A 24,658-nucleotide genomic window follows, 5' to 3' on the forward strand; every position below is an offset into this window, starting at 1 on the left:
TCTGCTGTCTCAAAGAACTTTGCCAGCTGGTTAACAGTAACGCTTGCAGTTTTTTCAGTTAAAAGGCTCGGGTTCTTTCTAAAGTCCCTAACAGAACCTTTTCCCAGTATACCTGTGTCCTCAGCCATTTGGAGGATGGTGAACTCATCAACATATTTGCCCTTTGTTATGTTTTCAAGCACAACATGATGAAAGGGGTAGTTTCTCCCCACAGTTGTCTCTGTGCCAATCTTACTGAACTGATTAGCAGTGGCCCATATGAATGCCAAGAGTGGATTGAGATGTTGCAAAGCAGGCATATCACTGCTTATATAAACCACATGAAGACCCTTATCTAGCATCAAGGAATCCACTTCATCCACAATTGCACACTGGAATTTTCTTTGCCCAAATATGTCCTTCCTTTGAAAGTGATGCCGAAGCCAGTCTCCAGCAAACTCCTCCACAGTGCCATAAACAATCTTACACTCATAGCACTTTTTTAACTCTTTGTCTTGTTTGTTGGTGTTGCAGTCTACACTGATTTTCAAATCTTCATAAAACTTTTGCCATTCTTTCAAATCTCTCTCTGCTAGAACAGGAGAGCTGGACATGACGTCTACCATTTTTCCTCTCCTAGCTGTAAAAGCTGCGAACATTGCCACGATACATGACTTCCCCTCTCCAGTGCCGACCTGAACTAACCGCCCTGTTTTGGAAAGAGCCATGATACACCAGCTCACCATCTGTGTCAGTCGTGGTCTGAAGTGAGTTTTTTCTGCTGCCTGGCAGAGCTCTAGCAAGTCTTTTTTCAAACCACTCCGCTGTGATCCATCATTGTGTAATGTAAGATCTTCATCAACTGATGACACGATGTCTCTCACATCATCTAAAAGCTTTTCATCAATTTCGTTGAGCTTCTGTTGGCGGATTTCCTCAAGAATTTCATCCAGATTCTTTTCTGGATCATCTGCTAAACATTTTTTGAGGTTTTCATCTGTTACAGTCTCGTCTCGGACCAGCTCGATAAGTGTTTTTCCTTTTTCAGGTCTCCAGCTGGGAGTAATGTAATTAATCTCTATACAATGCAACATTTTCAACATCCATAGCGGGAGATGTAATCTGTCATTTGTTGTTGATCTCTCAAATCGCTTCAGCAGAGCAATGAACAAGTCAGTGGCATCCGTTGGGCTCCATTTCATATTTGTAACCAGTCCCTGCAGCTTGTTGAGAAGAAGTTCTTCATTTTTGTTGGGAGTCAACAGACTTCTGTTAACCAATTCTTCGACTCCGGTATCCCTGTCATATTCATCCATTTTGTAGAAAAACTGTCACATCTGGTCTAAACAGGAAGGGGGAAAATATCCTTAACGCAATACACACTATTTAATACCTGCAATTTATTATAATGTTAACTTGCTACAGCATTAACTTAAATATTGGTGTATAACAGGCTTAATTCACGTTTTATATTTAGCAGTTTTTATTCTCTACACTGCACAGCACACAAATATTCACAAAAATGCATCAAAACACAGTTACTTCCATCAGACTCAGCCTGAGCTAGCTTGGGTGCTTGACCCTATTATTATATTATCTACTCTTTGCTTGAGGTCTGTCCGCCTATGTATATGCATTGATGCTATTACAGAAATGACATTTGCAATAGATAAAAAAGTTATTTTAAGTTTTTTGTTATTCACAATATTAGCATTTAATGTATTAAGGTAGCAGTCTGATACTCACCTGTGAGAGATGGAAAAAAGATGAGAAGTGGTGTGTGTCTTTAGGACATCTGAGAAGATCTGATGTTTGCGTTTTGATTCTTTCTTTTTAAGTGTTTGTTTCGTTTTGACCAACCTTGCTCAGTCACCGACCGAAGGGAATTTCCTGCCTTCCTTTTGATCTATGTATTACTTACTGTAAATTCCTTTCTAGCTGTATTAAGCTAAGAGCAGCTCCACCCCAACATTTTTCCATTTCTAAAAGTTTAGGGGTATCAATGCATAAAACCCAAAGTCATGAGTTATGACTAAGCAAAAGTAATCATATCTTATCACTTTGTATCTTTGCACACGGATTAGAAGAATTGATCCAATTTGGTGCGTTTGAGCTACCCTCACATCACATATTTAGATGTTTTATTTTATCAATCTCAATATAGATTTTAATAGTAGATAGACTTACAGACATAAGAAGAGGGAGATTAAATCACTATAACTTAAAATATATTTCAAATGACTGGCAGAATGCTGTATCTACCTTTAACTAGTTAATGTGAAGATGAAACCATATTATCCTCTGGTTGCTGCTGTTTAAATTCACCCCAGATGCAAATTCAAAAATAAACTGTGGGATGTTCGGAATGTATATAAATGACTGTATATATGGCTTTATTTTACATGTAACCATATTTTTTACATAAAGCCTACACTTCATTATATGTTGTGTGTGTGTGTGTGTAACATGTTTTGTTTTATTATACAACCTTGTGCTGTAGACAAATAAACTACCTTGTATCTTGTGTCTGTTTTGGGCAGCAAGCAACTGTACTTTGTACAACCTATAGGCTATATAAGCTTATGTGTGGTGAGCGTTCTGTCGCAAAATGGCTATTATCTGCCTTTGTAAGGCGTGACTGATGGGAAAAGCTGTTTGGCAAAGGTCATACCAGGCTAACTTCTTTGTTGTCTACCAACAGAATTCCCCTACATGACTGGTACCAGTATTTTTCTTTCACTTTCTTGAAAATGAACTGTTGGTAGCTTATCAAGGTGTACTGTGACAGCAGGTCATTTGCATGACAAAATATGATCATATATAGATGGATGGCAGCAATGTCGTACAAAAGGCTGTTTGACAAAGGCCCACCATGTCTTGGGTGACTTCTTTTGTTGTCCACAGACAAACTTCCCCTACACCACTGGTTCCAGCTTGATTTTTTTCTTTCACTTTCTTGAAAATCAAAAAAAGACTTCTTGGTAGCCGATCAAGGTGTACTCAAGTAATGTTGACCTGTGACATTTTCATGCCATCAGATGATCATACATTTGATATTTACATGTACATGATTAATGTTGGTCTTGTTTTGCCTTGTTTTACATAGGCTGTCATATTATGACATTTATCAGCATTTTGATTTTAGTTTCTACTTTAGTGTTGCCATTGATTAAAAAATTTAATGTGAATATTTACAGTCTCTGAGGCAAAACTGCTCTTAGTTAAATGGCCCTGGTGCTTTTGTAAGTCTTACAGTATCACTATACTTCATACACATGGCAAAGCATTAACCTTTTGAGTTTGAGCCTTGAATTACATTGCTGGTAACAGCTTTGATGTAGAGATTACATGTTATCCAGAAAGAAGATTCTCACAGTCAAGATTTACCCTACAAACTTTAAAGAGCTAATGCCAAGAGCTAATCCAGCTAATGCTGGACAAATAATGTTACATCACTATCTATATACTGAAGTCAACAACTGTGAAACTCGTTTAAAGACAGTTAGCATGTTAGTCTTATTCAATAGGCCTAGGTATGTGTGATGCATATGAACTTAATACGTAGGCCTACTTAGGGTTAGAACTAATTAGGTTTCTCTGCAGTCACCATAACTAATCATCAGTTTCTCTCCGACTCGACAACGACTGTCCAACTGTCCATAAGCAGTTGAGAGCATGTCTTTAAGCTACCAATATGCCTTTTTATTCAGAACTCAAGATTTGCCTACATCATACCAGTAATATCAAAGCTTGCTCAACATCAGTTGTTCTTAATCTGCCATTAGGCATAAGTTTTGTTTGCATTGCCTGATAATTATCCCCACTTGAACAATTATCATTTAAGATGTAATTCAATTTAATGAACAAACCTTAAAAATAGCCTCACTTGATGGAATTATTGCTGCAGGGTGTAGACTCGAAGTAAATTTAGAATAAAAAAGGTGTTGTTGGTCTGCAGGCCATGATATGTCAGTTTGATTTATTTAAATTTTAAGTTAAGTTTTGAGGAGTCACACTAATAAAGTTAGCATTCAGGTTTCCAGTAAAGGCCTTCAGGGCTGTGCAGAGACCTTTGGAAGGGCAGGTGCTCAAAGTATAAAAAGGGCACATGGAAATAGGATTTAAATACGACTGATCTCATACTATTCACATAGAAATATATCGTTATGTATTCCTTGTTGACACGCATATACAGATGCTTCTGTATCGATACATCAGCAAATGCTGTGACGCAAAAAGAAACCGGGAATACCCAACTCTAGCTTTAAAACACTGTGGGCTGACATAACCTACAGGAAACAGTTGCTGTTGAGGGGCTGCTATGGATGCGGCTGCTGCTGCTGCTGTTGTGTTGTTGCTGATACTACAGGAGGTGATCTGTGACTACAGATATTTAAACAACTATAGGATATATATTAGCTGATTAAACAATTATGTGACCATAAAAAGATTGAGTGTTTGGGACCAGCTCACAGTGACTGACCTGCTGTAATACTGCAGCCACTACACTGGTATCTTTTCTCCTCTACCTGCAGCTCTTGGTGTGCAGCTCTGTGAGCGTCTCTCTAGCAGTCAGCCTTGGCAGATGCTGCAGTATCAAAGTAGGTCAGTCACTGTGAGCCAGTCCCAAACACTCAACTCAATCTTTACATGGTCACATAATTATGAAATCAGCTAATATATATCCTATGTTTGTTTTAACAATTCATACATTTTTCTGAAATCTTTACTTTGATGTCAGGAATATTATTTATTTTACATTGGCACTGACATTTTTATATGTACTTCCAGTTATTGATGTCTATGAAGATTCTTAGTCATCCAGGTCATAGTTATCCAACGAAGGTTAAAATCAAGGGCAACTGGACTTGGTTGAAGAAGTCCTTTGGATGAGGAACGAAAGGTCTTCCAGTATCTTCAACCAAGTCCAGTTGCCCTTGATTTTAACCTTCGTTGGATTCCAGTTATTGAGTTTTTATTGTAGATGAGCTGTTGTAAATCCTGTTGCTGTTAAAATGTAAATATATTCAATAATGTTCTGAATTTAATTATTTTTTAAAGGGCTGAAGGAGTCTGATTGATCGGCGTACACGGTTCTGCTGGGTCCGGATGAATGATTTCCCCCTGGTCTACAAGATTACCTGAAGATGCTAATGACAGAGAAGAGGAGACACAGACTCACAAGTTTAAGACTAGGCTACAGCTTTTGAGTGATAATGATGGTAAATTTGTCACACAAAGCTTTAGCAAAGATTTTACAAAGTTTAATTTTGGAACTCACTCTTATTTTGCCGCATGCTGTTGAAGGTAATTTATAATGCTGTTTAATTTTTACTCACCGTTATACCATTTTACTGCTTTACTGTCATTATTTCAATTTATTCTTCACTTGTTTAATAATAAAGACTGACTTGATTCCAGATCAATGAAGAAACCTCCTACTGATCCTTTGCTGGCCCCGGAGATTCCTCCTTTACTTATAACTCACTGCTATACTTTTTTTAATGATAAATTTATTGCCATAAACACCTACTAGTTAATTCATTCAAGTTCATGTTGTATTACTTAATAAAGTCTTTAAATGAATGAAAAACCTCCAATTATCAGTCAAAAACACACAACGGAAGGATGTACGCACCCCTCTTATCAGTTACACACACATATTTATGGTTGGGACGGGACCAGAAATGGCTGTCAAAATTAGTTTGATGGAATGTCATGTATATTTCTCTCTCCCATTGCACCCCCTTCTGCACGTGTCTGCAAAATAAGCCATACAAATACCATAAACAGCACATTAAAGCAAGCAATAATCAGCAGAACAAACATACATAATCCTGCCTTTAGAAGTTTTTCTTCCTTGTTTTTCTAACAGAGAAGTCCTAAATGAGGCTGGTAAAATCCAATTTATGCAGAATGTCACTTCCAAGTGACATCAAAGACAGGTGATTCGATATGTTTTGGCCCATTGTAGGTCTCAGTTTATTTTTAGTCCCAGTTGTGAAAAAGAGCGCTCCCCTCTGGGGTGTCTTCGTTTTCTTTAATAAATTCTCTGAATTGTATAATTTCGTCCACAAAATCCTGCAAGTACAAAGTTCTTGTACAGATACGGATGGAATATTGTTCAAAAATCCAAATGTCTGCCAAATATCTTTGCAGGAGAGATACCTCTGATCCAGTTCTGCGACAGGTCGATCTATGGCAGCAATAAAAACTGTGGCTTTGAACTTGTCTCGGCCCTTGCACACAAAAAAAGGCAAAATAAATGGAAATAAATGTGAATGTACTTGTTTTCAGAAATTGTTTTTATTATATTCGGTTTTGGCTTGACAGGTTCATTTTGGCTTCGGCCAAGAATTTTCATTTCGGTGCATTCCTATAATAAAATAAGTTAGCATAGCGCAGCCTTGATTGATCCAAACTACAATCATTTTAAAAACTGTCGACTTGCTGACAGACCTGACAAAGCATCAATTCATATGTTAAACTAATCTGCACTATTTTGATCCATTTAGTGCAATTAAATCACAGTAAAATGATTTTTCTAAACCAGGTTGTGTTTACTCACGTTGCATGGAACACCAGGCGAGTAGTCCAGTGATCAAACTCACGCGAGTCATGCCATGCAAAGATCAAATTTGTATTTAGTCTGAATGTACAGTATGAGTAATAAGTGAGAAAGTGATTAATGCACATGTGCTGCAGTCCTGCAGAGATCAGCTCAGAACTCAGATCTCTGAACAGTCATCAGGGGAAACAACAGACCTGGATCAAAGAACACACCATCCACACTACTCTGTTTGAGTTTACAAATGGAGATTTAAAACGAATAAGATCTCCGTCCACACCCGCGTTTTAGATGCGTATCAGAGTTGATCTCCGTCTACATTAAAATGACTGAAAACGCACAGCTAGAGCCCATTCAGGTTCACTGGGCCTGCACGTGCTAGTGTAAACATGAAGCAGATGGTCTATTCCATAGCTACAGAAGATTTGGCTAAAGAATAAAGTAATGCAGACAAAGAATCATACCACATTTTTTCTGCATGGACCAATAACGAGCTAGACTGTTGCTGAATGTAACACGGGAGATAAAAGCAGCTGTGGCGGCTGACTGGGAGTCTTCGCAAAGTAAAGGGCATCATCATCAGCGGCCCCGCCAGGAATTTTGGGCCGCATGACCAAAAAATCAAATTGGGCCCCCTCTCCACAGCTGATTTCACCACATCTCTAGGACTGAACTGTCCACTCAAAAGCATTACATAACTCAAATTAAAGACTTGCAACTGTCTGGCTTCTTGTAGTTCAATACTAGTACTTGCACAATATTTACTGCTGGTGATTTGTACATGCAAGTCTGCATACAGGATGCAGTTCACTATATGATGCAAGATTAGAATCCACCATAAAAAATGTCCTTCAAGGCAGGGTAGGCAAGTAGCTTCTGAAACACTTTTTGTTTGTTGAAACTGTCTATATACACAAATGCATATTAAAAAGTTGCTCTGAAAAAGAGAGTATAACAATCAGCTGTCTGTAGTCGTCTCAGGGCTGCAGTAAACACAGCCACTCGTGCGCACGCCCGGTCAGCTCTCTCAGCTCTCAGACCGACGAGCGATATCTGCGTGGCTTTTCAACAAAAGTGACTGACAACTGAGGAACACCAAGGGACATAAAAGTTACACCGTGGTGGCTTTATTTCTGCTGGACAAGGAATCTGGCTTTTATCATTTTCATGGTAATTTGTTACTTTCATCGCTAGCAAACGTAGCTACCTACTTAGCATAAGATGCATAAGATGGATGGTTTGAAAGAGGTGTCAAGGAAGCCATCTACACCAGGGTCGAGAAGCTGTCATTGAACAGGGGAGGGGGTCTACGCCACCACTTATCCCCCACTTACAATGCTGTCCTTTCATCACTTCCCAGGAAACTCAACAAACGTAACCTATTGGCCTCAGGTGAAGATACCAACGATGGTCGTTCAGTCTCGGCCACAGGTAGTCTCAACGACTGTAACGACTGTCATCACAGCAACAAGGGACACTAACGAACCAGCGGTATCGATGACCCGGGATAACGACCCCACTGAGGTTAAATAGCTGAGTTTCCCTGCCAGTCAGTCAGAACTGAAGAAGTCCTTTGGATGAGGGACGAAACGTCTTCCAGTATCTTCAACCAAGTCCAGTTGCCCTTCATTTTAACCTTCGTTGGATAACTATGACCTGGATGACTGAGAATCTTCATAGACATACTTAGCATACAGCTAACAGCTAACGGTTGCTATGAGTGCAGGCTAGTGTAGCAGCCAGAGTAGGCGATGAATTATATCTAGCTGTAGGTGAGTTGGAAAACAGCAGCGCAAGCTGTGTTTTCCAATGCTAATATTAGGTAAGACAATGTAGGTGTAGACTGCGCCGGTTTAGTTATTCACCATCTAGGTTTATTATATTATGTTTACACCTATCTTTACACTTTGTATCTAATCTGTCTTGTGTCTGCAGGCGTTGTTTAACTGTATGTTACTCTTTTACAAATGATGTAGCTGTGTGTTTGTAGTTATAAGACATTTCAACGTTAGTGTACATAAACAATGATGGCTAAAGGTCCCCAAGTATCTGTGTTTCTAGTATATAAGCTACCTATAATATAGTTTGACATTGTTTGTAGCCTACTGTGTGAAAACCTTATACTGTTTTATTTCTACCTCAGTCGACTGCAGTCTTCCAACACCCTGTGCTTCTCACCAGTATACACTGATTGGACCACGCTGGCTGGCCTGGATTACAACCACCGTGTCCACAGACCAGCCAGGAGAAAAGATGATGACACAATGCAGTATGTTGCATTATGAGTACTCTTGTGCATTTTACTCAATACATTTATAAGTGATCAGTCAAAAAATATTAAACAGAATGAGGAATACAGATAAATGGTGCTCATTTATGTGGAAATAGTTTACTAATTACTCTATAAGAGAACAATGTCCGGTGTTAGTAACTTTTCACTAAGCTGATCCTCCTTTCTGTGTTATCAGGTACAGCAAGGTGTATAACAAAAAGTCCAGGAAGTGGAGCTTGTACTCATTGAAAGTGGAGAAGGATTACAGTTATATCACAGACCTCCAGAGTGCCATCCTCCTCCTCATCATCCTCCTCATCCTCCTCATCCTCCTCCGATGGTTCTCTTCTACTGAAGAGATGCCTAGAAGCAGAACCAGGAGACCTGATGATCCCCGTCAACATGGGGTTCAGTCAGGTGTCCCTGCCCCAACTGTGTTGCTACATACAGCAACATCTAAATAATCTAATCTAATCTATTTGTGAGAAAGGTTGTAGTTTTAGTAGTATATAATAACAATAAACAAGTGTTGTACCACATTTGGATGTCATTATTTCAGACATAAATGTAGTTGCTTGATTGTTTATGCTGCAAGTTTAAAGAAAAAGGATTTATCATTTTCAGTGTTTTATTTAAAAAAAGAATGAAAATATCACATGGATTTTTAAAAATAAAACAATGTACAGGTATTCATTCACACAGTGGAGGGAACTATTTGTGTAGCACTGTGTCAGTTAGTGACATTACATCTTACACCCTGCTAGGATTAAACCTCTGTATTGTCCTGGTGGATCAGGAGAACAGTTGCATATCTTCCTCTGTGACCAAGTACTCCACACTGCCACACTACAAACTGTCTGTATGCTGCCTGACTGAACTGTCTGTTACTCTGTCCTGGGTCTGGAAGATCAGCCTTGTGTGGTGCATGGAAACACTGTAGTCTGGATGTCCACAGTCCTCAGATTCTGGCCTGTAAAGGAATATATAGTTGTTAGAACCTCAAATTGGAAAGATCGGTGTAATTGGAAAGAACATTCATCAACATGATCAGATATTTTTATTGAACAGGGGTTTGTTGTTCTCTAACAGGACTTCTGTGTCCACATTACACACCAGGTCAATGTACATGACACAGATGAGCCGATGGCTGAAGCAGAGCTGTAGTTAGTTGTAATCAGTAAACGATAATAATAAAGTAATAACAATGGGGATGATTACATAGCACTTTATTTTTGACACCCAAAGGTCTTAGGGGGAAACAACAGAGAAACGTTGAGACAAGTACACTGGGAGACTAATATTAAAATATATATGTATAGACGACACAAGTCCTAGAAGATGTGCTGCTCTCAACAGAGACAATAATGCTGTCACCATGGAAGCTCTAACATGAAATACACATTTGTGTAGTGTAACTGATGGAAACGGGAAAATGTGTATCAGCCTGTTTTTAGCTTTGCCCAATGTTACAGCAGCTGTTAGTGTAACAGAGTTAAAAAATAATCGCTTGTGAATTTCTACAAAATTGATATGCTTGTGTTACATTATGTAGGTTTGGAGCCACCTGGTGGGTTAATAGCGCAACTGCATACACAGGGTTCTTTCTCACGTGCCTCTAGCAAAAAGGAAACACTTCCAAGCTAGAGGTAGAGGTAGATGCACGTGAGCAACGTTGTGATCAATATTTCCATGTTTAATGTTTTAAAATTGGTTTCATGACTATCAGTAACATGTATTTTGACAGTAAGCACTACTAGCATGTAATATTAAAGTAACTGACACGTACATGCAGAAATAGTAACTTTATTCACAAGTAGCACTTTCAGTCGTAGGTTGAGCTAACGTTAGCTGGTTAGCTAATCACCTGCTTGCTAGCTCCCAACCGTGATGTTTTAGTAGTTATTTTGGATGATAATTGTTCCTTTTCATACAGATCTGATGGTTGCAGTTGCATAACACAAAGTTACTGATTGTGTGCTGTTGATTTTTATACCAGAATAAAAGGAGAACCAGAGTGAGAGCAAGTCCTGTGTGGCCATACCATCCTTCCACGCCATAGACACAAGAGGGACACAGTCTACAGACGGACGCAGAGGGTTACATTAGCACAGCTACCTGATGCTAACAGTTAGCTAGCCAGCTCGTTACTGATTAAAACTCGGGTTGTTTCTCAATTCCGAGTTCGCCAAGTTTGGACTTCTGTACTTTAAAGCTCGGACTTGGCAAGTTCGGCTCGGGAGTACAAACTCTCAGGAACGGGAGCATCTTGATAGTGAGTACTAACAGCCGGGTTAGTTGTTTATTTTCATAATGATAAAGTTAGATGTCCTCTTACCCCTGATGTGAGCCGCTGCTCTCCGCTCCTCACACTGTCCTCCTGCGGTGTCGGCAACGCACGTTCACATGTTTTGGGGGCGTGGCTTTGGAAGGAGCTCAGAAGGGAGGGGGTGGGAGTTTCTCTGTTGGATACTTTAAAAATCCAGCAGTTTCTAGCTAGTTTCTCAAACTTACCTACCCTGCCTTTAAGACAATCTTTCACAGTCTCAATGTATTTTTATAGTAAAATTAAAAGATTAGAACATTAACACCTATCAATAGATGTCATTTAACGGCCATAATTAAATCTAAATTAACTTATCAAACTGGATTATTTTAATATTTTCTGTAATTTACATGCAAGCTGAGATAAGCTGCTTTCCAGCATCCAGTACAGACTGAAGGTTTTTAATTTATTTCATAATGATCATTATGTGAGAAAATAATGTGTTTGAATTTGTGTCATTATTAAATATTTCATTTTGCTCTGGCAAAAAGAGCAAGAGAAATCTCCACAGCCTCCCTGGAATGATGCTAACTGGCCTGTCATTATCACCATGCTGCTCACCTTCTTCACTGCAGGGAGGCTACAGTTATGGGCGGACTCGGCTGCTGCTGACTGTTAGTCTGCTAAAAGGAGCAGGGACAATGATTTATTATGAATCTCTTGCTAAACGTTTCCCTGCACTGATTAAATGTTGATGAAATGTAGGCTAACACTAGTCTGTAGCTAGCTAGCTTATTCACAGTGGACATTAAGCCAACAGGTTAACACCACTCACAGACTAAAGGCTGCACACCTTTGTTGGTGAAAAACTGGGTTACAGATTGACATCTTTTTCTTTGTCTTTCCTCTCTTTCAAACCAGATTTTGTTACCACTGTATTTCTGGCAAATCTAACGTTACTGACTGCAACTAAACCAAGTATATCCAGCGCAGACAAACGTGATGGAAGTTGAACTTCCAAATATGGTTTGTCCCAGAAGATGCTGCGCTATATTATATATATATATCTATATCTAGATATATCTCTCTCTCTATATATATATATATCTATCTCTATATATAGATATATCTCTATATATATATCTCTCTCGCTCTCTCTCTATCTATATATATCTCTATCTATCTATCTATCTCTATATATCTATCTATCTATCCTGAGGCTGCACAGCAACACAATGGAGGTTAACCCTATCTGCTAGGTCGACATGCATATAATCAATAACTTTATGCACCCTGTGATGGTTAGGGTAAGAGAAATATACTTCGGGGGGCTGTCAGGAATAGTTAGCCAGCTAGCTCCGGTTAGCTTTTCGCCGTTTTAGTCTGAACGGGAGGTGCAGACATAGCAAAAGGTCTGTCTAGATTTGAAGAGTGAGGATGGGGCTTAAATGTGTCCTGAATTAAACATGGACCAAAACAAAAAATGACACAACTCAAGTTTCCAATTGTAAAAAAATTTAATATTTATAATTATACTCAGGTGTATTTCTACAGTAAAAACAGTCTTAATCAGTGAACTCAGTGAGACAGGCTGAGTTACATCTGATGCTTTGACCACAGGTCTAGTTTTGTTTTTAATGCATAGTTTAATAAACTACTCTACATAAATCTCACAAGGCCATTTATGATTCTGATTTCATTTAGATATCACTTACAATAAATCAATCAACACATACCCAGTACAAAAAAAAAAAAAAACATACATACAAAATGTAAATACATATTTACATATTGGCCAATGATTCCACATTTTGTAAAAGCACCTGACTGATAGTATTATAATTGAATTATAATACTAATTAATGTCAGATTCTGAGCCATATTGAGACAAAACCCTCAGCCAGGACAAAAACAAGCAATAAAACAGTAACGATTAAATAAAGGCAACAGCAGCAAGTTGTAGTCAGCTTTTATAGTTGTGCAAAATCGCTGTATATAAAGTTTTCTTTCCTGAGTTTATCATGTAAATGCTCTGTATTTGTATAGAGCCTTGCTAGTCTTTACGACCACTCATAGTGCTTTTACACCACATCGCATTCACCATTCACACACTGAGCCTAAGTGCTCAAACATAAACTGACATTCATAGACTGGCGGAACAGCCACCAGGGGAAATTTGGGTTTCAGTATCTTGCCTAAGGACACTTCGACATGCAGCCTGGAGGAGCCAGGGATTGAATTGCAGATTAACTGAACTGAACTTCCTCCTGAGTATTGTGCTCTCTTCGCTAAACTTCACAGTACTGTGCGCGCACACACACACACAGATTTGTTTTGATTGGTAGATGGCTCAGGATACCACACACATGTAGAAAGACAAATACTGACAGAAGGCTGTATAAAAGGATACTGACACACACAGATTTGTTTTGCTACCTTTGTGGGGACGTTGAAACATACAAACTAATTTTCTTCGGACTGTTCAGATCTTTTATGTTTCAAGACAACAGCCAATCCAACAGCAGCTGAACAAACCAGAACAAAAGCTGCTCCCAGTCCGTAGTAAAGGCCGTAGTTTCCCTCCTCGACGTCTCCGCTGTTGGACCCTGAAGATCAAAGTGCATATTAGTCAGGAAATGAGTGAACAGTGGAACAGCCTCCATTTACTCTTCTAGATCTTCTATATTCCTCATGTTTGACTCTCAGAATCAACATGGAACAAACTGCAGCTACAACATGGCACACAGACACACTGACCTCCACAAACTCACCTGAAACCTCCAGCTGGATGATTCTGATTGGCTCAGTCTCAATGGCGGCTCTCTTACGTCTTGATCCTTCTGTTGCAACTCGGCACTCGTATGTTCCAGCGTCGTTGCTGCTCACGTTCTTCAGAATTAAAGACACGTCTCCGTCCTTCAGCTCTCTGTCCACCAGCTGCACCCGGTCCTTAAAGGATGGATGCTGGTGGGTTGGAAGTGAGCGTCGACCTCTGTAAAAGAGGACGTACTCTGGCTCCAGGTCAGGTCTGGTCCACTCTACAGCTCTGATGGAGGCTTCACCAGCCTGACATGGCAGAATGACATCATCTCCAGGTTTCACATCTAAAAACAATAAAAACATCCAGAAAGAAAAAGTAACTACATTTCAAAAGGACTCCACAGGACGATACAGTGAGAACATCTTTGTTTAAACAGAAGGCCTCTTCACACCTGAGATCATGGGAACATTCAATAATTAGTCACAACTGTGGAGACGTTACAGGATTTTAGTCACACACTGTTTATGGGGGGCGGAGGGGTCAGGTTCCCCCCTATCCGAGGGATGTCCCCCGCTTAAAGACCATCAAATATAATATATACTTAGAATAATTGTTGATTTTGAGTCCCCCCTCTCTTGCCTCACAGTGGTTTGGTCCACTGCCTGCTTCCCCTCACAGGAGTCCGGTGGCAGAAAACCAGTTCAAATCCTTCAGTAGTTGTGGAGCTCCAGTGATGTTAAGCAGGCTGCAGGGCTGTTTTATGCACTTTAAACATTGGATGAACTGATTCTTTTATCTTTAATACAGATGATGCTGAGTCATTAATAAATTAATCATGACAAAAAGTTATGATAACCGATTATTTTTCCATGATCCCACTCTGTTGTTATAACATTACCGAGCTTATTTGGTAGCTTGTTTAACAGCTTATTGGAGTGGAACTCATCTTCTACAGCTAGAGATGTGCAGATTGATCAGCTGGGGACTGAAATAGACCATTTATTGTCACTTACTCTGCTCTGATCAGTGAGCGTGGCCAAGCAGTGTCAAATATCCAATTTTCTGCCGGTGACATTGAACGTCACAAACACGCTGCGCCGTGTTTCACGTGTGCACAGACAGTAAGCTCATGTTAGCCACATACAGGCTGAAACATGTCTTAAGTGTGTGGAAGTTATTCACGAGTGTAATATTATATAGTATATTAGTGCTGGGCAACAATTAAAGTTTTTAATCGCGATTAATCACATGATTGTCTTGCGATTCATCGCATTGTTTAATCGCATTGAATAAGGAATTCTAAATTGGTGCATTGCACACTTGATTTAAATGTACCGCTATATACACAGAAGTGCAATAACATGTAGTTAAATATTTCTTGTAAATCTCAACTTAAACATTAATGTATCAAATCAAATATTAAACCATCAGAGTCCAGCTTTCTTGGGATTTTTTCTGAGCAGGTATCAGCAGAAACATTTTGCTTTTATCAGGGAGCATCAGAAACTGTCTACGTTCAGTAGCAAGTGTCCCTGTTACAGTGAGGTGAAGTGGAAAATAAATAATAATAATTTGGCGCCGTTAATTAATGAGTTAACGCACTAATGTGCCCAGCCCCAATAAATATATACACACACACACACACACACACACACACCTAGGAACTTAAGTCATATTTAAACAACTATTGCTTTGTGTTGTTGGAAAAATAGTAACAAGACTTCTCTCTGTGTAATGCTCTGCTGTGTTTATATTGTAGGCAGTGTGGCCCGTCCTCTGCAGGCAACTCTAAACTTGGCACCGGGTCAACTCAGTTTAAGCTCAACTCTTCTTTAATTCGATTCAAGATTCGATTATAATGGAACAAATTGGTACTATGAGTCTACTTGCTTCATTATAGAGGAAAATGCACAAAATACTAGGGCTGGCCCGAGTGCGTCTGTGAGAGAGAGCGCTCCGTTTATTTATTCTCACAGCTAGGCTAAATAAGTGATTATTAGCAAAACTTTGTTTTTAACTTTGTTATGGCAGCTAGCAGGACTAAGAAAGGGAGGAGGTTAGATGAAAGAGGAATATTTATTGCAGGGTAAAAGGATCGGATATTGAGCAGGTGAAGAGCAGGCAGAGTGAAAATCGATGCGTGCCGAACTTGGTTGGTGGCTGCTGTACAGAGCAGGAGGAACCGTAACAGAGAGTCTGATCCAAGCAGGTTCAGAGCAGAATCCGGGAATAGTTCAACCGGGCGGAGGTCAAGAGGGAGAGCCCACAGGATGAGCGGTGTTTCCGGTAGAGGAACTAAATCTAACACATTATTATGCAAGATTCAACTTTTATTATAGCAACTAAATGCTCTTCTTCTACAATCGGCCTAATATAATTATCTAATTGTGTTAATTATGTTGTTGTCTGTTTGTTTCCAGCCTACAGTTTACTGATTCCTTTTAAAATGTAGGAAATTTCACTGTAATAAAATTAAGAAATTGTAAAATTAATGAACACCATAACTTCCACACTGCAGCTGTCATCACTCAGTTTAAAGTGCTCCCACACAGCTGAGGGCTTCATTTCATCTTCCCTTTGATGTGAACTGGAACTGCTGTCGGAGGAGGTCTGGCAATACTGACATTTTGAAATGTGTATTTCTCTACTTAAAACAGTAAACAATATTTATAACAACAACAACAACTAGTGAAACAGAACAGAACAAGGGGAGTGTGTTGCTCAACGGAGGAGGCGGCTAGAAGGAGCTAATATGGGCACACTGGCTCTGTACATCTGTCTAATGTCTATTCACAACCTGCAGAAGGAACTGTACATGAATGTATTAAATAAAATATTGAGTATAATGTTTAGTTAATAGTTTACTCTTAGCATACCAATAATATATTAAATACTACATTAATTATAATTTCATACAATAGTATACTATTTTACCACTAGTTGAATATTATGTCCAGTTACAGCTGTTTCATTTGTGGTTTTTTATTAAATCCTTGCGCAGAAAAACACTCTACATCGGTCTCTAATTTGTTAAGTCCTAACTTAGATAATAATGATATTTTTCAACAATTATTTAGGGCTATCGCGTTAACCGCATAATTGAGATATCGCGCTATGGCAGGCACTGCAACAACCACAATGTTCATACTGTACACTTCAGGGCGTGTTAAATTAATAAATTAGTGCTTCAAAACTTCCACAACCGTAACGTGCTCTGTAACGGTTCAAGGACGGATCGCCATGGGCTGAAGGTAACCATATAGCTAATGTAATGTAAAACTGTTGATATTCTAAATCTATATAGTTGATTTCTCGCCTAAAAACATCTCAGAAGTGTATTTAAAGTTCTGTTGTTGGCCTCTAAAGAATAAAACGGTTTGCATTAGGATCGATCATATACGCAAGTCGAGATGAACGTCATCACGTTTTGTGCGCGGTGTCTTCTGGGACAAACCATATTTAGAAGTTCAACTTCCGTCACATTTGTCTGCGGTCTGCAGCTGGATATACTTGCCGAAAGCAGCGGAATGACACGAGTCGATTTTCTGTCCATCGGCGATAAGTTTGTTTCAAAACTCTGTGTGTGAAGAACTGAGATCGACAAATACAGGCGGGACGCACAAATGCCTGTTTGAAAGTTGTAAATGTTAGGAAGATATTCAGATATGTGGTTCATTTATTTGTAAACTTAAATATATTCAGATATTTTTATTATTTGTGGAATTTGTTTTCTATTTGCAAAATATTTGAGAGTTAACAAATCTTCATTTTGTGTTTGTGCAAAGTGTTTTATATTTACAGATTACACATTTACACACATATCGCTCATCTGTTCACACAAATAATATTGAAACATAAATACCCCCATAAAAAAACAAATTTTAGAATAACAGTATTAACAAGTATTTCATACCGTTATAAACTCATCAATCAAGAACACCAAATACTTTGTTCTCAGAGTTACTGAGAGAGACCCCGATTAGTTCAGTGAAATCCTATCAAGGAATGAAACCTGTAACGTTAAGTGTAAGAAAATAAAGACTTGGAATCATTTATCACCATTGATTATAATGTTACTGACCAAAGTCACAATAGTTGAACTTAAAAGACACAAGGCGGCTCACTCCGCCTGTTATTGTCAGGTTGAGTGAGCAGGCGGAGGCTGTAGCATTTTTAAGTGCGTAGTTATTAGCTCAGGCTGTGACAAGCTAGTCAGCAGCTACAAGTCAGACTAAAGTCAGTTAAAACAAACTCGGAGGGATCGTTAACACGTTTCTGCGCTGGAAGCCACGGCAGAGTAATTTTAGAGATCAGGTGATTCATTGCGTTTTCTGTTGGGACTGACTGTAACGTTAGCTAACTAGGCTAATGTAAGCTAACTAGGCTGATGTACACACTAAGAACTAAGAACACACTAAGACAGATGCTGGTCCACCCCAAAGACCGCACACCCAAACACAAGAAAAGCTATCTAGTGTATGCGGTCCAATGCAGTGAGGAATGCACAGACCTGTATATTGGGGAGACTAAACAACCACGACACAAACGCATGGCTCAACACAGAAGGGCCAACTCCTCAGGTCAAGACTCTGCTGTCTACTTACATCTGAAGGACAGAGGACACTCGTTTGAGGACGTTTAACGACTGTCGTCAGTAGTAACGAACCAGCGGTATCGATGACCCGGGATAACGACCCCACTGAGGTTAAATAGCTGAGTTTCCCTGCCAGTCAGTCAGAACTGAAGAAGTCCTTTGGATGAGGGACGAAACGTCTTACAGTAGCTTCAACCAAGTCCAGTTGCCCTTGACTTTAACCTTCGTTGGATAGTAAGCTAACTAGGCTAACGGTAGCTTTTCAGACGATTAAACACTTAGGGAAATTATTTTATAACACTGGTCAAAAGTCTTTAAAAACCGTGTCTTTACCTGAAGATCCTGGAGACATACGGGCCAACAGGAACACGAACAGACAAACCATCTCGGTTTTATATTCAACTTTCGTCGATTTCACATCTTTTAACGTTAGCTTCATCAGCTCCGCGTCAAGGTCTCGAATATTTTACGACTATTGAAATATAACTTAATCTTCTTTAATGGCAACTTGCAACCAGATGGACCATCTCTTTGATGACGGTGGCTGTTCCGCCGATTTGACAGCTGGTCCCTTAAAGCATAGACTGTATATTAAAAAGCCTTGAAACCCCCTCCATCTATTTAACTGCGGTTACAGGTGGGCGTTCTTTACCAAACAGAGAATGGGGATGTGGTTAATAGTCGGACGTAACCATTACAACTATTACCGCCTTACCATGTTATTTATTTTATTCACACACTTACTGTTTTATGTATTTATTTTATTTTTAATATATTTGTATTTTATTTTAACACACACGCTTACTGTTTTATTTATTACTTTATTTTTAATATAATATAATTTGTGTAGACAATATTTGTCAAATATGGTTTTTAAGGTAGCCTGTCACTGTAGAGAAAATTCAGTTCTTGAATAAAAAACCTCAACATTGAAAATAATGCAGTTTCAAATTTCATGTTTTCCAATTTATTGATCGTTCAGCCTGCGTAACTGAACACCAACCACTGATGTTTAAAGATTAATTAGACAGAATACACGCAAGAACTTTGACACAAAGTCATACCTACATTCACTATGGAATATCTCTACACCTTCATTAGAGTTTGGTACCTCCTGTTTTAAGTAAAAATGCAACATGAGAAATAACTGCTTTTCTCTTTTGTAACCGTTTGGTTTGTTTTTATTCTGTATAAATGTGTTTTTGTTAATAGAGTACTCACCTAAAGAGAGTCTCTCTCTGTCTCTCAGTTCAATTCAATTTTTCTTTATTACCATGAATGTCAAAGAACAATATTGCCAAAGCTTAAAAGATAACACAAAAGAACAATTAATTTCATGCAGTTTATTAAATAAATAATAAAAATACAACAGTAAATGTGTGTTGTGAATTCAGTTCATACAGTTCATTGTGTGTGTGTGCACCATAGGTCAAGAGTATGTAGAAGTACATTATACAACAATATATTTATAAACAAAACCCTGTATCAAATGTGAAAAAACAAATAAACCCATGAAGAAACTGAATCGGGGTAAATTTGGGAAATGTGTACAAAGTGTTTTTGTCATAGTGTTTTTCTCTCAATGTTTTATATTCAGGGCATGAGGTTAGAAAGTGCAGCTCTGTCTCTACCTGTCCTCTGTCACACTGGGAGCAGAGTCTCTCCTCTTGTGGTAGCCAGCTCTGTCTGTGGTGACCCTTTTCTATGGCCAGGCTGTGTTCACTCAGTCTGTATGTTGTCAATATTTTTCTTAGTTTAGGACATTTTATTGTGCTCAGGTAATTTGCCAGTGTGAATTCTCTTTTTAGGGTCAGATAACATTGTAATTTACTTTGTGTTTTGGTCGTTTCTTTCCAGTATTCAATATATTTTTCTTTTTGCTTGTTGATAATTTGGTTCGGTCTGCTTTAGTTGGTGTTGCTGACCTGAGGCTGTTGGGGACTTGTTACTGCAGAGAGCCTCAGGACCAGCTGGCTGAGGGGACTCTTCTCTGGTTTCAGCTGGTATGTTAGGGCTTTGTGATGATATGTCTCTCTGCACAGGTTATTTGGTGTTTGTCTCTGCACCTGCAGGATGCTCTTACAGAACTCGGTATGGAAAGATTCAGATCGTTTTGTCCCATTTGTCAAATTCATTATTTCGTTTTGGCCCCCACATTTCGCTGCCATATAGAATTATTGGTTCGAGTAAAAATTGGAAAGTTTTAAGCCAGATTTCAACTGGAATTTGGATTTCAATGTTTCTTTTTATTGCATAGAAAGCTCTCCTTGCTTTGTCCCTCAGATCTTTCACAGCCATGTTGAGGTTTCCTGTGTATGTAATGTTGAGGCCAAGGTAAGTGATGTTTTTTGTATGTTTAGTGGTGTCTAACTAGAAATTGTGTGTGTTAACCTGATTTCTGGATTGTTTCTGAGAGATCATTATTTTAGTGTTTACTGTCAGGGCCCAGGTCTGACAGGCCCCATCCACACTACTGAATGTTCATTTTAAAAGGGAGACCAATTGCTACGTTTGCACCTCCTGTCCAGACTGAAATGGAAAAAACGAAGACCTAAAAAATTTAAGTTTGAAAACGCTGCTGACCCCGTTTTTCATTTCAAAACTCTCAGAATTATTACGGGGAAATGGTTCAGTTAGAAATAAATTAGTTAAATCATGTATATTTTGATTTTCCAGTGCCTTTTGGTACGCCCCCATGTTGTCTGGGGTCCATCTGTATGAGTATGTGCTGTTAAACAGTTCACAGGCACTGGGGGCTCCAGAGTTAGACTGCACCCTTTTCAGATATAGTGATTTTGCTGTGGTCTGAGAGGGGTGTGAGGTGGCTGACTGTGAAAGCTCTGAGAGACATTGGATCTAGATCTGTAATGAAATAATCTACCGTACTGCTGCCAAGAGCTGAGCTGTAAGTGTAGCGACCCAGAGATTCCCCTTGTAGCCTGCCGTTGACTATGTACAGACCCAGCGTACGGCAGAGCTGTAAAAGCTGCATACCACTTGTATTCAGGTAGGGCGAAGCAGGTGCTTCCAGTTAAGTGTTTGTCTCCCTGGGTGTTCATAGTGTCAGCTCTTTCCCCTGTTCGTGCAAGAAAAAAAAGCTAGAAAAAATATCTGGGTAGTATTAGGGGGATTCTGAAGAAGGTATGTAGATGGCACACATGTAGACATGTTGCACAGCACAAATTCTCTTTTTGTTAATTTTTAGCCATATATAAGATTCTTCTTTGTTAATAACTGTAATGGACTGGCTCAGTTATGCCTCCTGAATCTCTTCCTTGGGTGATTGTGGGATTTTTTGTTGATGGAATAATAATAATAATAAATAATAATAATAATAATAATAATAATCTCTTTCTCTCTCTCTGACTGTGTATCAATTATGGAAATAGTTGACAATTAATTTAAAAGTTGACAACTAAATCGATTATTCAATCAGTTGCAGCTCTAGAACTTATCCATTAATCGCTTCTCAAGTGAAGTATTAGGAATATATAATAAATATCACGTGGGCTTCTTGGACTACAAACCAGCAGACGTCGGAACACCAAATCTTTTTTCTGCACAAACACATTTCATGAGGCTTTATCCGCCCACCTCTAGCTGCTGAACGACCAACAACAAATACTGTACCCATAATTGCTTGTGTCGTTTTCCCACACAGCAGACTGTCCCGTCTCAGTGCAGCGATTTCATTGTTCTTCTCCCATCGTTCCTGTTCAGAGCCCGTCAGGCGGGTGGCTTTCAGACGTCACGGGGCTTCAGTCCACTACTGAGGTGTTTTACCAATGTGCTTCAGAACGGCCAGCCTTCACAGGTTTGTCAGGTTGAGTCTCTCAGTCTGTAAGAGGATTGATCACCCTGAAACCAAAGCAGGACGATGGGCGAGAGATGAAGACAACAAGCATGAGAGAGAGAGAATCAAAGTTACATCACGTGAATGAGAACAAAACAGGACAGCAGGACAGGTGAATAAAATGTGTGAGACTAAACAGAGTTTGTTCAGCTCTGTCACGATTCTTTCTACCAACATCCTCTCCAGAGGGTCTCAGCCCGTCAGAGGCCAGTCAGAAAACTGAACTTTTTTAATGTTGATAACAAAATTCTTACTTTACAAATCTTTTATTGAGAGTATCCTGTGTTACTGTATTGCATGTTGCAATCCTGGGGGATCAGCTGGTTGACCTGTATTCCCTAGATTTAATGGGGTATATTATTGTTAGGTTTATTAAAATAATAAATTAATATGAAATAATACAATAAAATTGTCAAGTATTTTGTGACGAATAAATAACTGAACAATCTAGTATACAGGCCACAGCTAAACTGCTTGACATTGTGTCAAACAAATAACAAAATAAATCCAGTGAAAAACAGAAAGGAGGCCCTTTTTCCTGAGAGAGAGTTTACCGGCCCTGCTTCGGTCTCATCTGTTGCAGCATGTTGGCTGTTATCCTCCTCTTCTTCACTCTCTTCCTCAGCTACAGCTCTCCCTTCTTGGCCCTCTCAATTATTTCTGTGCATATAATCACTCACCTATACTGGCGGTCCAACGAGCTGTCAGTTTTGCAGGAGGAGGGCGGTCCTCTTCTCCAACAGCCAATAAGATGCGATCCTGCTGGCGTAGATCACATAAGACCAGGACAAGACCACGACAGCCAGCAACACCTGTATTTGACAATACATCTATGCATGTGAACCAAAGCCTCTTACTGTTACAATAAGTAGTGTAAAATGAATACTGACATTTCAACATTTAAAATGAATACTGTGATAGTAAAGATATGCAGCTCAGAGGAGGTTAAAAGTCTCAGGATTGTTTACAACTCTCCCCATCTAAATGTTAAATTTGATATAACTGTTAACACCAACACGTAACCACTCCCTCACTAACTAACATCGCTCATCACCCAACCTTACTAAGACAAATTAATAAATCTATTTAAGTACTCCACTGTTTGGTTTGATTGTAAAAACTGTGCTAGCTGGTGGCTAACGGCTAGCGGCTAATTAGCATAACCGGGAACCTTTTCAGAAACTGAGAACAAGTTTAACTGAAAGCAGCTGAATGTACCACAGAGTAGGTCCTGTCCAGAGCCCGTCTGCTGAAGGTCGCCATCCTCTTGTTTAAGCCAGATTCAACCCGCTGAAGTCACAGTTCAGTTTGTTTGTTTTGTTTTGTTTAGCTCCTTCTGTCCTCCTCCTCATTACGGCGGTTGGTTTCACCGTTTAAAGCGCAGCACCGCCATCTTGTGCTTCGGAGAGTTGCAACCACATATTAAATTATACCCATTGTATTAATAAAATCAAATAAAAGTATACTTTATTATGTTTCTCTGTTTCACAATGAGCGATTAAAAGTGAAACAAACTCTGTGACCTGGCCGTGTTCTCCGTGATCTCCTGGAGGGTTCCTGTCCGGACCATCAGGGGGCAGCACTAAAAAAACCCGGTCCTTTATCTGTGGAGCGTGAGAGAGGTGATGTCTCACTCCGCATTATTTCAGGAAACACAACACAGCGGGGTCAGTTCAGGTCGAGATGCGATGCTGGGACACGAAGGATTCAGACTCTTTACTTCTACAAATACCACTGTAAAAAGAAGTAAAAGTCCTGCATTGAAAATGTTACAACAGTAAGTACAATCAGGAATATGTACTTTTCAATTCAATCCAGTTAAATTTTATTTCTACCAAACATTATCTTTTCATGTAGAGCAGGTCTAGACTGTACTCTTTGTAACATTATTTACACAAACCCAACAATTCCCACATAAAGTAGTAAAAGTACTTAATGCAAACAACTGTCCACTGTTACTATTTTACTATTATACATTAGAGGTCTAAGCTGAAGTGGAGTTCATTTTGAACTATGTTGTATCGGGGAAAAACTCAAACTTTAAACAAATTTGACATCCAAAGAAGTCAGTTGTTCATACAAAGTGTTTGTGTTTCCTTGTGATTTAATATCATCTGTAAACAAATAACCAATACATCATGGTTCCTGCAGCCTTTGGTTAACAGTCCCTCTTAGGTGTGTGTGGGTCTAATACTACTACTTACTGTACATATCCACACTCCATTATATTTAGATTTTAGATTTAGATTTTTCATATTTGTATATTTTGTTGTATTTTCTATCTATTCCTTGATGTGGAGAGTGAATAATTGTGACAAAGGGATTTCCACTCAGGATCAATATAGTAGTTCTGATTCTAAACCTGAGG

General features: G+C 39.1%; 1 protein-coding gene and 2 long non-coding RNA genes across 3 annotated transcripts in view; all 3 read right to left on the reverse strand.

Annotated features, from left to right (window-relative positions):
- LOC119911605 (matrix-remodeling-associated protein 5-like) overlaps positions 1 to 19,070 on the reverse strand; it is an 82,346-nt gene extending 63,276 nt beyond the window's left edge. The window contains exon 1 of the mRNA XM_038730528.1: positions 18,771 to 19,070. Coding sequence (XP_038586456.1) covers positions 18,771 to 18,876 — 106 coding nt within the window. The 5' untranslated portion in view covers positions 18,877 to 19,070. The remainder of the gene's footprint in view (positions 1 to 18,770) is intronic.
- On the reverse strand, positions 12,581 to 18,487 carry LOC119911665. The gene is made up of 3 exons (XR_005445947.1): positions 18,448 to 18,487; positions 13,854 to 14,186; positions 12,581 to 13,688 (listed from the first exon to the last, which is right to left on the reverse strand). It is a non-coding gene; the product is annotated as an uncharacterized LOC119911665 (long non-coding RNA).
- A 1,139-nt stretch (positions 19,071 to 20,209) lies between the features above and the next one.
- Positions 20,210 to 23,851, reverse strand: LOC119911666. The gene is made up of 3 exons (XR_005445948.1): positions 23,509 to 23,851; positions 22,971 to 23,102; positions 20,210 to 22,295 (listed from the first exon to the last, which is right to left on the reverse strand). It is a non-coding gene; the product is annotated as an uncharacterized LOC119911666 (long non-coding RNA).
- Between the last annotated feature and the right edge of the window lie 807 nt (positions 23,852 to 24,658).

The sequence above is a fragment of the Micropterus salmoides genome, unplaced genomic scaffold (assembly GCF_014851395.1).
Source record: "Micropterus salmoides isolate LMB-PRFRI ecotype aquatic unplaced genomic scaffold, ASM1485139v1 Ms_hic_scaffold_2, whole genome shotgun sequence".
NCBI classification, from domain to species: Eukaryota; Metazoa; Chordata; class Actinopteri; order Centrarchiformes; family Centrarchidae; genus Micropterus; species Micropterus salmoides.